Source organism: Podarcis filfolensis (assembly GCF_964270895.1).
Source record: "Podarcis filfolensis genome assembly, chromosome: 11".
Taxonomy (NCBI): Eukaryota; Metazoa; Chordata; class Lepidosauria; order Squamata; family Lacertidae; genus Podarcis; species Podarcis filfolensis.
This window is the reverse complement of record NC_139613.1, coordinates 40,504,436-40,520,510: the sequence shown is the minus strand read 5'-3', so window position 1 is coordinate 40,520,510 and position 16,075 is coordinate 40,504,436. Positions and strand designations below refer to the sequence as shown.

The 16,075-nt window shown below is 39.3% G+C and overlaps 1 protein-coding gene and 1 long non-coding RNA gene across 2 annotated transcripts in view; one reads left to right on the top strand and one right to left on the bottom strand.

The window, feature by feature from the left end:
• FBXL17 (F-box and leucine rich repeat protein 17) overlaps nt 1–7,436 on the top strand; it is a 145,305-nt gene extending 137,869 nt beyond the window's left edge. Inside the window, exon 9 of the mRNA XM_083576842.1 lies at nt 4,561–7,436. Coding sequence (XP_083432968.1) covers nt 4,561–4,698 — 138 coding nt within the window. The 3' untranslated portion in view covers nt 4,699–7,436. The remainder of the gene's footprint in view (nt 1–4,560) is intronic.
• On the bottom strand, nt 5,396–12,723 carry LOC310745098. Its single transcript, XR_014539932.1, has 2 exons — nt 10,847–12,723; nt 5,396–5,682 (listed from the first exon to the last, which is right to left on the bottom strand). It is a non-coding gene; the product is annotated as an uncharacterized lncRNA (long non-coding RNA).
• Nucleotides 12,724–16,075: the final 3,352 nt, after the last annotated feature.

Here is a 16,075-nt window from a genome sequence, read left to right as displayed (position 1 = left end):
CGAACCCAGACTGAAACCTATGGAGAACTTAAGAAGCCAAGTTACGGATATGTTACAATACCACCTGATATATGATAGGTTTAAGGTAGACCAAAAAAGGGGGGGGGTTGGACCAAAACTCACAATTTGAAAAAGAACTGTTACAAAATAAGGATAAACTTCTGTATAAAATGTATAATTTCTTATTAGAATGGGAAACAAAGGATAAGCTAGTTAAAGCATCTATGACACACTGGGCAATAGATACTGGGCAATAGATATAGGACACAATATAGACCTAAACCTTTGGAAGAAACTTTGGAAAAATGATTTGAATTTTACTGTGTGTTATTTTCTGAAAGACAACTGCTTGAAAATGATTCATAGATGGTATTTAATTCCAAATAGACTGGCTAAGATACAGAAAGCAGACTCGGATACGTGTTGGAAATGTAAAGAAAAGAAAAGGGAGGGGGAACCTTTTTTCATATGTGGTGGACATGTAGAAAGGTGAAATAATATTGGGAAATAATTTATAATGAGTTGAAAAAAATGTTTAAATTTACCTTCCCCCAAAAAACTAGAGCACAGACAGAAATTCCTAGGTGCCAGAAAAGAAGAGTGGAAAATATTTATTGAATATATGGAAAATAATTGTACACAGCTGAAAGCACTGGCAGAATTAAGATAAATTCAACAGAGTTAACAATATTTGATTGATGTAAAAGTGTAAAATTGATTTGAATGGTTATAGTAAAATATGCAGGAAAGTATGGTATCTAATATGAACCATGGAAGGAGAAGAAGGGAAGTCATTGGATATTTTAAAGTTTGTAAAATGTTTAATTTGAAATGTATAAAAATGAGAGAGAGAGAGAGAGAGAGAGAGAGAGAACCAAGTCCTTGCAAAGTACTGAGTACTGAACTTCTTCCTCTGAAGATCACTTCAATTAGTCTTCACTCGAATCCACAGTCCTAACAGATAACCTTCAACAATGCCTTCAGCACTTCTTGCAATCTCCTACCATGGGCCGAACAGTATGCTGTAACCTGATCCCTTTTATATGCAAAGTTACTTACCAACTCTGCCCAGTAACACAAATAAGAGAGTCACAAGATGTCTGCAGGTGCATTGTGGGGAATGAGTCATCTCTGCTGACTCATAGAAAATTAACTAATTAACTGCATTCCTTAATAGTCCAAACCTCTAACAATCATTAGCAGACCATTAATGACCACTAATGACTCATACCCTGTTGACTTGAACATATGGAGAACTACAGCAGTTCCACTGTTATATGTGCACAAAGTTTAATGAAACAGGAGAAGTGAAATTCAGTCACTTCATGACACAAGAGTAAAAGAGGGAATACAAAGAGTATTTCCAAATGTAGAGCTTGCACTGCATATTTTTCTAACATTGATAATTACTAACTGCTCCACAGAAAACTTTCTTTCTCAGCTGAGAAGAATAAAAAAGTCTCGTGAACAACAGTGTTTCAGGACAGACTAGATCTGCATAATATTTGTGTCATTTAAAAAGAATAATCCTTTATTTGATGGTTTAGTGTTGCTTTTATTTTGTGTTACATATGGAGGACACCATAATCCTTTCAGTGCTTAGGGCCTCTAAAGGTCTTAATCCTGCCCTTTCTGTAATTCATTTTGACTAAGTGTTGCATCAGTATTCTGGTGAACACTGGCTTTCACCAGGTGCATTCATTACCAGGCCACTGCTGTTGCTTTCGATCCATAATTTAAATCGAAGCACATTGTTTGCCTTAACATTCAGGAAATCCAGAATGCAGATGTTGTGCTGTGTCTCTGTGTGTGTGTTATTCAACTAGTCCTAAGCCCCTAAGCACTGAGGTAATCATTGAAACTCTCTGGAACATATCGGCCTTAACAGATCAAGTGCATAGCACATCACACAAAATGACTCCACAAACCTTTCATTGTGTTGCAGCTACAGGCAGGAATTATAATTGGGCCACCTGAGAATGTTATTCATTCAACTATTAGGTTTTTAAAAAGTCAAACATTTGTTGTTATTTTTTTAAAAAAAATGACTTGAGGAAATAATACCTGTAGAGCAGCAGGATAGCACATAAACCTGCCTAGTCCATTAATTGTAAGCAAGGCAAAGGTGGTGGTTGCATAAAAGTTTTTCAGCCCAGAACAAATGTGAGGGTTGGACATTGGATACATTTCTCTGTCCACAGAGTTCACCATGAGTATTGGAATCAAATATCACAGAGAAAACACCTGCAAGAGGAACAGTGTTCACTTCTGCCTATGGACTGAAGACCTTCCATCATTAGTGCTAGTACCATATATATGTACCACCTCCTAGTTTTTATTAGAATTTAATGAATAAATTGTAGCTTGTCAAAAATATTTTTTGTCAACAGAAAGTTGATCCTTGGGGCTTTAATTGGCACTAGTGGTTAGCCATTATTTATTTTAGTACAGTGGTACCTCGGTTTTCAAACGTAATCCATTCCGGAAGACCCTTCGACTTCTGAAACGTTTGAGAACGGAAGCATTTACTTACGGAAAACTCAATATGGAAGCTGCATGGCACATTAGACTTCTGAAAAGCATTTGAAAACCGAAATGTTCAACTTCCGAAATATTCGAAAACCAAGGTAGCACTGTACTTCTCCAGCTTCCAAATGGAGTTCCTTATTTTGGGCAGCTTCCCTCATTTCAGTTGTTGCTACACAGAAGGCACAGAAGTGAAATCTATGTATATACTATCATCATGCATGATTAACTACAGATTTCATGCTGTTTTATGTCAGAAAGATGTTTTGTGTAGGAAAAAACAGATTCCTTCACAGGTGTAGATCACATACCCAGTGATAAAGGACTCCTGTATGTGCAGTGGGCACGAACCGCTTCCTCTGTGCTTATGAGGAGATATGTGACATAGTTATTCATGTATATGCACGCCCACTTTCATCTTGCCCGTTTTTGAGGGTGAAGAATGCATTTGCAGGTACTCATCCCAGTTTGATGTACGGACCTCCAGAACGAATTAAGTACTTAACCCGAGGTACCACTGTATTGCCCCTTGCTCCTTGGAGATGTTTTCTCCATCAGTGTTTGAGATATGACAGTGTTTTCATCAGAAGCAATACATGGAGGCTTATGACATTACTACCAAAGAAAATCATTTCTCTTTTTCTTTACTAGCAATTTAGATGTGTGCATTTTTTAGAAATAGTATTTATGGGTTGGGGTATATTCTTGAGTTGTGGGTTTTATAATTACCCTTAATAATGCTAATTAATACTTTGTTTTCACATAACACTTTCCCAACCTTATTTCAGTAATCTTTGCAACAACTTTGTAGGGCCTAAATTATCATCCACATATAACAGACGCAGAAGCAGAGCAGAATCCATTCTTGGGACTACTTTCTTCTCAGCTTTTAAAATGTGATTTACTGATGTGTCCAAGCTACTAAGGGGCTTGTACCATCACAGATCTCATTCTGATTTATTAAAAGGCAGTTGCTGCTTTTAGACACCTTTGGTGTTGCTGTAATGTAGTTGTTTACAAAAGTGTTTAGAGCTTGCAGGGTCTCTGTGTTCTTGGAAAAGAAGTTAAACCTATTTTCTATCCAAGTTGCTCTTCAGTTGACAAATCTCCCAATGAAGATTGAGTGTTTCTATTATCAAAGCAGAAGAACTGTAGATTAAACCCGTCATTTATCCCTGTCATAAAATGCAATCACTGTTCATTCTCTGCACTGCCTAGCACAATTGCTTCAGTTGGGGATTCTTTTTTTGAGGGGGGGGGAGGTTGAAAGTAGGTGGATATTTAAGGTGTTTTGGTTGTGCTTAAAAGATTTCTGCCAAGGAGGAATTCAAGGAAAGTGAATACTTATTTGTGGCAAGAATGGAAAGTGGTTGTCGTGGGTATTACTGGGCTTGTTATCTCATATTAGTTGGACATAGGGCACGAAAATAGTAAATGCAAAGTGAGCAGTTGTTCTGCTGAGACACTCCATCAGATTTAGGCAGCTGAGTATTTAAATTAAATATTGATGTATCTTTATATGTTCAATAAAGGTTCCAAAGAAAGCTACCTAAAAGTTGTGGTTCTTAGGTTAATCTATTATTTATCTAAAAGGACCATGGAAGCTGTCTGTTTCTGTGATATGAACTACAATCAGCTTTAAAATAATTGACAAATTAATCCCCTCGCAGCACAGCGGTTGTAAAGGTGTTAAGTTTAATTAGGTCTTTCTGATTGCTTTGTATGATCAAGGAACAAAGGTGGGATCTCTGGATAAGGTCTAGCAGGGATGCTCCTGACCTGCGTGGCTTGTATATTTTAATTATTGATGGCCGACATTACAACTGTTACCCAAAAAAGGGACCTTAATTCTAAGTTCATTCTCACCAAGTAGTATAAAACGAAAACCATCTCGAGAAGATATTTGTGAAGATCCTCTTAACAAATCACTGTTCTTTTACTCAGATCCAAATTAGCCAGCCACATGACGAATCCATTGTTGACTCCTCCCCCCCTTTTTTAACATAAGTGACAGATTATTTCTTTTGTTTGCAGGTGAATGAAGTGACTGTGGAACAACTAGTGCAGCAGCATCCGCACATCACTTTCAGTACTGTACTACAAGACTGCAAGAGAACTTTGGAACGGGCTTACCAGATGGGCTGGACACCCAATATGTCAACTGCCTCTTAATTCATGATGTGATAGTCAAATACTCGGCAGATTCAGGCTGAACATTTGAACACTGTTAAGTTTTTTATGAATATTTTTGCTTTATATTAAATATATGTTAAGCTTTTAATATTGAATATACATATACATACATATATGTATGTATCGTTCAATGTAGTGGGAAATGTCTATTCTGTCTTTTCGTGGAAATATTGAAAGAGAAACCTGGTCAGATATATTTAATTTTTTTGGAAAGTTTATTTGTCAACCTAAACACCTGCAAGTTGAGTAAAATGTTGCAGAGGGTTTGCAACTTTTTTTGATGCAACATAACTGTAAGTTTACATAAAATTGAAACACTATTTGGATGTGTGTGTTTTTTTCCTACTACAAGTTCAGGATAGAAACAACTCTTTAAAGATGCATTGTAAGATTTTTGTATACATAAATCTGATGTTTAAAAGCCTTTTGGCAAATTTATTGAAGTGGGTTTCTGCTAGTTCTGTGGGTAGTTTCAGCAATGTAATAATACATTACACTTTTTTCTTTCATGTTTTTTCCTTATTCTTGCTGCTCATATTTCCTTTCAGATAGGAAGTGTTGATTCCTTTCCTGGACTCACTTAAATTAGAGACTGATCTTAAATGGATGCTACCCACATTTGTGTGTTTGAGCTGCACAGTTGTGAAAATTCACAGATAACTGTGATGCAAGAATATAACATTTTGATGACAAATCTTTATTTTGGATGGAATCTTTAATAAATGCTGGACTCATGTGGAATGGATATTTAAGCAGATGATCCTGCTGGTTTCTGTTGGTGCTGCCAAAGTGATCTTTTTGCCCTGCATCTAGTTTTCAGTATCTTGTGAATGCATGTTATTTTGAGACAGGCTTCTGTAGCAGTTGTTCCCAGCTGAATGTGCCCTTCATTTGGTTTCTCCATGCTTGCACCTTCCAGTTTCCCACAATGTTTTCATTTTTAACAATATTCACTAAGCAAATCTGAAAAACATAAAGATAAATGACCAATTCAGAGATAAAAATTCATAGTTTTTCCCACTCTGTGAAAGAACTGTGGTGAGCCTTGGTCTGTACAATATCTCTTCACCTCTCCTGGGGCATGCCAAAGGCAGTTGGATGTATCTGGTTCCACTTTTAGACAAACCATAGCTCCTCATTGCACCTGAACTCAGAGAACACTGGTTAGTTAAAACTACAGTTAGTTCAGACAATCCAGAAGTGGTTCCCGATGCTGACATGCTCACTCACTGTAGTTTAAAAAAAGCCACCATTCCCCATGTTTGGATGTAGTGAAGAACTATGGTTTGTTTAAAAGCAGATGCTAGGGGGAAACACATGAACCCAGAACCTAAAATGGCTCGCGTAAAAATCCAGAGTTTCCTGTTACATTCAAACTTGCCAGGTTACATATTGGGGCATGTCCCAAGTGACCCATGCACAAGTGGAAGGCATTTTTGCTCCTTTATGGCAGGCGGTTTCTCTCCAATCCCTTTCCCTAGGCTGTATGCCACATCACATATCAATTCATGTTTTTTCAGGGTGGATGGAAGCTGCAGTGGGAAGGAATATGAGAGCCCCCAATCTCTGTTTAAAACATTGTGCATGGTTCTTCGAGCTATGCCTTTGCAGATATACAGCTTAGTGGATTCAGAATGTTTCCTTCTTCTGCGCAATCACATGTATAGATCATATTGAGAAAGTCTAGTGTGAACTCTTCGCTACAGTTTTCCAGACCCACAGAAATGGTTGCTGGTTCAGCATAAGCACAGCCATGTGTTTAAACTAATCTTTCTCTGTGCAGTCATGTATCTGGATTCATTTTCAGCTGGAGAAATGTGCCCCTGTAAACTGACCCAATAAAGTTATCATAGACAGGTATCCTTATACACACTTACTTGGAAGTAACTTCCATTGAACACAGTGGGACTTCCTTCTGAATAGGCATGTGTAGTATTGCGCCTTACTCTTCTGTCATCGCTGGTTAGTAAATACTGAATTAAAACAAATGAATTATGGTTTTTATTGTTAAGCTAATTAAAGACCCAGTCCTGAAAGTGCCCAGTTCCAGGGTATAACTTTCTGCTGCCCAACTGTTCTGCCATACCTGAAGTTGCCACAGTGCAAAACGTTTGGAATCCAAAACAGGTTTATATGTGCAGAGAATGTTGTGATGAAATGGTTAGTTTTAAGCCTGTTAAACTATTGTGAAGGGTTAAATTTGAAGACAGTTGACAAGCAGACACTGGAAACACAGACAGGGCAATAAGTAACCTTTAGAATGTAACAATTTGATAAAGGGTGATTCTTCTCCTCCCATGCAACACTGTGTATTTGTTTTTTAAAGGTTAAAGTGTTTTAATCCAAAATATCAAATGTTCAGGCTTCACCTGAAGAGTTGCCATTATTGTCAAAATGTTTGGCTAATCTAGAAGACTTTAGGCAGCACAGCTCTGAAAACAACATTAGTATGTTTGTATAAATCACAAGTCCAGTCTCGCAGCATCAATTCCTGAGGACAGAAAGGGCTTGCTGTGTCATTTCCGTGACAGTTCTTTGAATGTTTTCTTATTAGATATTTCAAATTGAGACTAAAAGCCTTTGCAAAAGGAACAAAAACCCTGTACAGTGGATTTTGCTTGGCATGTCACAAACGTATGTGAATGCATATAAATGCAGGGCTTTATATCCACTTAAATAGTGGCAGTATTTTCACAAATAAAGACAATGAATGAAAATGATGCCTCAGCATTTTTTCACTTTTAGAAGTGCACCAATCTCTGTAATTAATATATTTCAGTTGTTCTGCATTGCTCTTAACCTTGTAATTAGCTGTAAAAAAAAAGAGGAAACACACAGTGGGAACTATATTTTTGCTACTCATGAAACTTTGCTCTTGTTTCATTCAGGAATTAGGCAAGTATTAGAAATGGGGGGGGTGAGAATTTGAAAATTAAAAGAGCCCGGCTCAAATAAGATGGCCCCATGTTAAGTAGAGACCAGTCCCCTTCAAGCTGGGCCAAATTAAATATGGGATTCATCTGCCACCATATCTACTTCCCTGTCCTCTCAGCCAGACCACCATGCCACCTGCAGTTCAGATGAGGGTCCTTTTCTCGATGACAAATGGCACATTCCATGCATCAATTACAACAAAATATAGCGTATCTCATCATCCCCAGCAGAAAATGATACATTTACCACAGACAGCTTTGTAGGAGTTCCCCTCAACAGCAAATCATATATTACCTGTGTGATTGCCTGCTGGGCATCAGTAGCCCGGGGGGGGGGGGGTTGGCAGAGAAGGAGGAGTTTTGGTCTGCTCAAGTATTGAAGTTGAACACAGAAAAAAACCCATTATGTAATTTTTACAAAGGAAGCAGAAAATTGTGGAATGCAAAGGTGGTCCTGTTGGTCCAGGGCACGCACGCACACACATCAACAAAGCATCACTTGGAAAGGCAAACATCTGCTACTGTTTTCAGTGTCATTGCATGCAAAGCCACAAAAGAAAATCGGGCAGAATTGGCATTGCTGTTAATATCTCTCAGACCTCCTGATGAATGCCAGCCTTGCAGTAAGCAAGCAAACAAACAAACCCAGCTTTAAAACAAGTCCATTTAAGAAAGCATCTAAAATGTTTGCATGACAGTGAATTTTAACTTGTTCAGCTCACAAGATCCGCCGAATGTAATGGACTATTGAATTTTCCTGTTTCGGTGCCTATAGAAAATCCCTGACAAATGAGGAAATAACTCTTCTCCATCTCCCTCACTTTACACAACTGACAACACAGACAGATTGTTTTGTTTTCCTTTTGGTTATTGGTAAATTTGGAAAAGGGATTGCTGAGTCTGTTCTTCAAAGTGCAAACATACAAACAAGACATTCCAGACTTATGTGTGCATTTTTGTAGATTGACATACTGTAAAGATTTGGCAGAGGGGCCTGCTTCAGCACAATGTTGATGGTTTCATTTTTTACATGCAACTATTCTCTCTCCCCTTGCCCTCCCTAAATGTTTGGAGAAGGTGAGTTGATTGCAGAGGAATTTTTGAAGAGCTTTCTTAGACTTGCAGGTTCGGTATTTGCAAAAGAAAGGCAACGGTATTACGCCTCATGCTTAAAAGCATTGGTTTATCCCCTCTAGAGTATTTTTCCTTTATAAAAGAGAAGTTTGGATCTGTTGCCTACCCCGATCCTTGCAATTCAGCCCTTAATCTGGATTAGATTGAAGGCAAACAAGCATGTTTTAGTTGCTGATTTTATTTTTCTGATCTTGATTTAATTCATAACTTCAAAATGTGGAGCTGCTTTATACTATCTGATCCAACGTTGTCTTTTTCTGACTGATAACAGCTGTTTGGGTCATTTTACATCACCTGCTGCCCATTCTGCATGCATTATCATACACTATACCACTGAGCTGTGTCCCTTTCCAACCCAAAAAAAATCCTTCAAGGATAAGTAATTGGTTGAATGCAATATATATGGGATCCATATTTATAGAGGGGACCCCACATTCATTTCAGTTGTTTTAATGCTTCCACCCCCTGCATCTTTTTCTGCTTTCTTTACCTTGCATGATGTCACCCTCTTGTTGTCTTCTAGCTACCTTCATCAGCAGTTATCTCCACTTCTCATTTCACACACACAGTTTACACACACAAATCTTATCACTGCAACAGTTTCAGCTTCTCAATATCTCTGCATGTCTTCAAATGATTCCAGCTATCTTTCCGGCTGTAGCCAGCCTTATAATAGATGGAGCCCATTTTTAGAGCACCCGGTCTATAGGTGGCCCAGTCATCAGCTTCGTAAATCTCCATTGAGTCACCTCACTGATTCAGGAACTGCCACAGAGCACCCTAAGATACTCCTCCATCATTACGGACACTTTTCCTCGCACTTCTCTAAGCTCTTACTGACGGTTTCCAAAAACCCTTTCAATTTAACATAAAGTACATTTTTAGATTTTTTTTTAAAAAGGTTCTATTATGAGAGCACATCATTTCATGCCACAATCTAAATTCGTGCTTTTCAAATGTGAAACTTTTAGCCCACTTCAGCTTTAAGCCTTAATTTAACTGTTACAGCTTTATCCAAATAGCCTCTCAAATGTTATGTAAAACTGGCTATTATTTATTTGCACTGAGTGAGATAAGGAGAGGCTTTTCTATCTTTTTTTTTTAAAAAAATAAAAATCTCAGGAGTAAGTATATGGGAGGGTAGGAAGGTGGGTGGATGAATGCATATAAGGAGAACTATGGCTCAGCAGTCTTGTATCTGCTGTTAAGACTCGAGTGACGTAAGCTTGATTTTTTTATGGGCAGCTGAATGATTCTGTGTTAATCTCTCTTGATTTAGCCTTAGGTGGGTTCACTGCCAATTGATTTGGCTTTGAGCTCACAATGGGTGAAAGCTAACATTGGTGCAAGTATCTAAAGAGGAGATTAAAGAGTTGCTTGACTAATTTAGTCCCGGCATTCACATATACATACTGTTAGCCCCATCTACTCTGCATCCAGTGTGCACCCAGCAGTGTTTTGAGAAGCAGTATACACACAACATGAACCACAATTCATTTCTATCTTGTTTTGATACATTTCCCATCAAACCAGCTTTGATCCAAATTAAGGAAAAGGACAGCCTTGTTGTGTGTTAAGATGTGCACAGCCTTAAAGAGCGCAAGATTTAGGTTTATAACAAAATCTGAAACTGAATTGTGGCCTTTAAAAATATTTGGTAGACTAATAATAATAATAATAATAATAATAATAATAATAATTTTATTATTTATACCCCACCCATCTACCTGGGTTTTCCACAGAAACTCGTAGAAACTTCATGTAGAAAAGTGTGATTACAGGAAACAAACCATGTAGCTAACTAAAATTCTGCAAAATTAAAGTAAGTATAAACCTTCCACACACCTGTAATCTTTCCAGCTACTCTGTCATTTTGTCTCTACTGCTGGGAACTGGCACGGGGCTAAAGACCAGGTATAGGCTGAATGGGAGAGAAGAGACCTTTCCATACAGACATGGATCAATAAGTCTTTCATACTAGTTTTAAATTCTTTTATTTTTCTTTTACTTAAAAGCAAACAAACCCAGACTAGAACAGAATGGCTCAATCCAAATCTTACCATGCTTTGGACCTAGCAGTCCCAGGTAGACATGTGCATGTTCATCTATGGCAGCTGGCAGAATCTGATGGGAGCTCTAGTCCAAAATATCTGGAGGAAACTGAGTTAGCAAAGGCTGATATACAAGCAAATGCATCAATCAAGTTTGGTGGTGACCAGAAAAGAATCTGAATCAGGTAAACACGGGGATATCTCTTGCTGGAACAGGGCAAAAATGTAAATCCCAAATGACTAGTCTAGAAAAGAACAAACGTCTGATTTACATGTGTTGAGTTTCTTTTAAAAATGGGAACATGCAAGTCTAGGCTACACACTTCTTTTCAACTCATTCTGCTTATTTGATGTGTCCTGGATATTTTAGAACTGAGACTGTAAAAAGCATAGGCTGATTAATGCACAGCCAATGACAAATAGCAATAGTATTTCCAGTGGTCTTCAACTATGCTTTACTCAAAGTAGAGCCATTGAAATGAATGAACATGACCCATTAAGTTTGATCCATTAATTTCAAATCAACTCTCAGTAAAACTTTACTAGATACCACTGTGTATCCTGTTAGTGGGTGGTTTGCTTGATCAGTTGAGGGGTGTATAAACTGTTCTGTGAGGACCGGCAGCTGCCCGCCCCCCAAGATCTGGTGTGTCTTTGCCATCACACTCCCTTGAGGAACAGGTGAATTTCATGGCTCAGAATTTCTTTTATCAGCTTCAGCTGATATACCAACTATGATGACACTGCTTTAGAAATGGTCAGGGAAGTTCAGCTTGTCCAAAACAGTGAAGCAAACAAAAAGGATCATATAATACCAGCCCTTTGTCATCTGTGCTGCCTCCCTGTCTATTTCCAAGCTCAATTCAAACGGCATCTATGAAACTTTAAAGACCCAAACAGCCGAGAGCCATGTTTCCAAGTCATTCCATTTATATATTTATTATTCACTTCTTTCATAAGAAATGATCCAAATTATACAAACATCAAAACCTAGCATTAAAAAACCCCAAAACACACCCTAACATATATCTAAAACGTATGTAACATAACATATATGAAAAAGGCAACTCCAACACAACCCACCACCCTAAAAAATAAATACAAAAGGGGCCACAACTATACATATATACCTGGACCCTAAAATAATATTGAAGGTGCCAGAGACCATCTTGCTGGGAGTCCGATAAGACCTTGCCCCTTCTCTCTGTCCATTTCCACCTGGCCTGGGATTATTGTGATTATTCTGCTTCTGCAGAGGCTATCAGGGTGGGGTTATTGTTTAGTGGTTGTTGCTGGGGGTCAATATTCAGTTTTGGAGATGCATTATTTGCTGTTATCTGGATTACATTCTTGTATTTTTAATGTTAGGCCTTATGAATTACAGCATCAGTGGGGTTTTGAATTTTATTATTCATTTATTAATATGAGAAGTTTTAATTAAACTGCAGTTGATATAGCTATACAAGTTTTGTCGTGTCTCTTAATTGTTGGTGGATTATCTTACGCAGCCTCTGCTTTTGTGAGCTGCTGCGAGCATGTTTTAATTTTGAGAACAGCATACACAGCGATGAGTTTCTGAAACTTTGAGGTGTCTCTGAGCATGTTGTCCTCTTGGGCAAGGGGAGCCCAGTGTTCCTGTAAGCCCACCATGCCAGCGTGTACTGGATGGCTGGCGCCTCTCCTCTTCCTCCCCTTTACTTCCTCCTGTAGTTGGGAGTTGGCAGGCTTACAAGCCAGGGAAATGGAGTCGGGGAAGGCGGTAGAAGCATCAGTACGTTTCTGATAAATGCAAGTTGGCTGCCACTGCAATTGCCCATTTGGTTCCTGCAAAGCATTGTAAGCAATTCCTATAACAACTGCTTGGTGTTCACTGGAGGAGCACCTGCAAAAGTGAAGGAGCATCTCCACCCCCATCGTTCTGCCCAGACGCTGAGGTCCAGCGCCGAGGGCCTTCTGGCGGTTCCCTCATTGCGAGAAGCCAAGTTACAGGGAACCAAGATAGAGGGCCTTCTCGGTAGTGGCACCCGCCCTGTGGAACGCCCTCCCATCAGATGTCAAAGCAATAAACAACTACCTGACATTCAGAAGATATCTTAAAGCAGGCCTGTTCAGGGAAGTTTTTAATGTGTGACATTTTAGTGTATTTTTGGTCTCTGTGGAAGCCGCCCAGAGTGGCTGGGGAAACTCAGCCAGATGGGCGGGGTACAAATAATAAATTATTATTATTATCATGAGCCCTCATCAAGTGCCTAAAGCAGTGGTGTCCAAACTTTTACAAAGAGGGCCAGATTTGATGAAGTAAAGGGCTGTGAGGGCTGACCAAAGGGCCAACTTTTTTTAGGATCGAAGTTGTTGAGCTTTTTTATGATTTTAGCCCAGGAAATAAACTGCCACAGGGCCGGATTAAACTGACCAGCAGGCCGGATTAGGCCTCCAAAATGGACTTTGGACATGCCTGGCCTAAAGTTTGTGCCAGCTGATGATAGTCTTGCCTTTCAGGATATTTTAATGCTTCTAGACCTGCTCTTTGGGAAGGTAAGAGAAATATCCTGGTTTTTTTATAGATAGTTGACAGTGGCGTAGCGTGGGGGGTGCAGGGGGGGCCGGCCGCACCGGGCGCAACATCTGGGGTTAGGGCAAATCCACGGGTTAGGGGGCGCAAATCCACGGGTTAGGGGGCGCAAATCCACGGACTAGGGGGCGCAAACTACTTGCCTTGCCCCGGGTGCTGACAACCCACGCTACGCCACTGATAGTTGATGTCTCGCTTTATCTTCTTAGGGATTCAGAACTTAGCTGGGGAAAAAGACAGCTTCTTCTGCCAAACTTAAGTTTGCTGCCTTTCAGATAAAACTATAATGTCACAGAGATAAATGGATATACAACTATACGCAAGTAGTGCTGGATCGATCCCCCCCAATTGTAGTGTGCTGTGTCCATCCAACATGCAAATCTCTCCCCAATAACAACTGCAAAAGCACTAGCTCTGGGTAATTGTTTTGAATGGATGTCAATTTAATCAGCATGAAATAATACCAATATTACTTAGTACATCTCTGGGGGGGGGTTATCTTTCAGCAGACAATAGTGCTTTGAATAAGCTATGCAAAAACTGGAGTTCAGTAATTTTTACAAGGAGGTAGCAGGGTCTAGCAATTACACTGCAGTATATTTGCTTTTCCCAACCTGGCTTCCTCCAGATGTTTTGAAGCACAACTGCCATCATCCCTACTCATTGAGCATACTGGCAGGGGTGATGGAATCTGCCCAAAACATCTGGAGGACACCAAGTTTGGAAATACATGCATGTATGGCCACCTGAGAGTAAGTCCCATTGACTTACTGCTGAGTAAACATGCATAGGATTGCCTTGCCATATATTGCTTTACCTTTAGGGTGGGTCTTCTATCAACCGAAATAAAACATACATGGAACTCAAACCAACCAAAACTAAGTACCTCTGGGTCCCATTGATTTCAATAGGACAGATATACATTGTCTGGAGAATTCAAAAGTTTGCTCTCTGCTTTGTGATAGCTTAGATAGTGCCCTATTGTGGCTTTGTTGTTATTATTTCGATCAATGGACCAACAATCTGTCATTTCTGTTTTTATTGTTAGTTCAAACAAGAAGTGTGTGAAGAATTATAATAGACACCTAAAGAGAAATAAATAGTGAAAAAAGAAAAAATCTATTTATTATTTTATGTGTCCAGAGTCCTCTAGGGTGTATTAAAGAGCCCAGATTGCCCCCTCAGCTCAGTATCTTGTCTCTGGCATAGTTTTAAATCAAGCAAAAGCACAAGTGGCCATATAGACGACACTTCTCAAAGTAACTTCAGAGGTAACCCATTCTGAGTGATGTGAGAATTGGGGCCACTGTTCGCTACAACCTTTGCATATTTGAAAACTCCAGGTTCTGTTTATTCCACCAAGAAGAATGCAATAAAATAAGGAAAAATCAGTGGGGAGCTTTTTTCTTTTTTCTTTTACATGACAATATGAAGAAAATTTAGGCACCACACTAAAAATTTCTCCTTCTGGGGTCTTCCCATCATGGATACATCAGACCAATGCAAGATAGCTGATGATGAATCAGCAACTCTTTATGGAGATTGATGCCTGCCCTGGAGTAACATCTTATTTTTCTTTCTTCTTTATAGCAGTACATAGGTTGAGAGCAGAGAATGTCAACCGGGAGCACCCTGCGAGGTTCCCATATTAATCATATTAGGGTTTAAAATAAAATGCTGCCAGAATACATTTGTTTAAAACATGAGAATGATCTACCTTGTTTGACACAATATCGTAAATATAGGTGAATAAAGTAACATATATCTGGTAGCTGTTCTTCTGAGGGCAAGAGCTTGAATGAATCTCAAGTGTTTTTTTCTCCAACATCAAGAAAAGCTATTTATCATAGGTGACCGCAAGCAAGCGAGAAGAGGCAATTGAAAAAATTGTGCAATTCTTTCCAAATAAGATTCTAACACTTTGTAGGCTGGAGGGGCAGTGCTCCACTTGTCCTAATGGACCAGCTTCCACTGGAAGTGAAGAGCGCTGGGCTCTAGTTCTCCTTCATAACAGGAGGTAGGATTACCCTCTGTAGCCATGGAGATGTAGGGACTTCAGCTATATGCAAATACATTACTCTGCATGTGATTCCTTCTACACACAGCCACTATAAGAACACTCTTCTGTCTGATCATTCTGATGGGAATATAGCTCCATGCCAGCAAGTGTTGCCTCCTAAGGTAATCAACCTCCACCCAGGATTTGCACATGAAATCCAACAATAGTTCAATAGCTCCACTGCCCTCAATCTCTTATTCGTTTGACTCCCTGTACAATTATGCACAAGGAGCCCATCCCAACCTGTTCACACAATACCAATAGCCAGGAGACTGGTATTGAACTAACTTCCCAAATACCCTGAGGTTCTATGGATCCCTCTTTTCTGAGATTATTCTCTTGTTATATATAAACACCTGCGCTGTGGAAACAGAATCTTTAAGAACACATTCGTCGCATTGGACCCCATTGTTCAGTTTTCATGAGATCCATCTTGAAACAAATTAGCTTTGTTCCCTTCCCTTTTTCTTATTCCTTAGTGTTCCCTACTCTTCTATTGTCTTTGTTGGTGTCAGGAACTGCTGTCCGCTGGCCCTGGAGAAACCTTCCAATTCTGGCCTGGCCACTGGATCATATAACAGACTTCCTTTTCCAGCTAAGCCCTGCT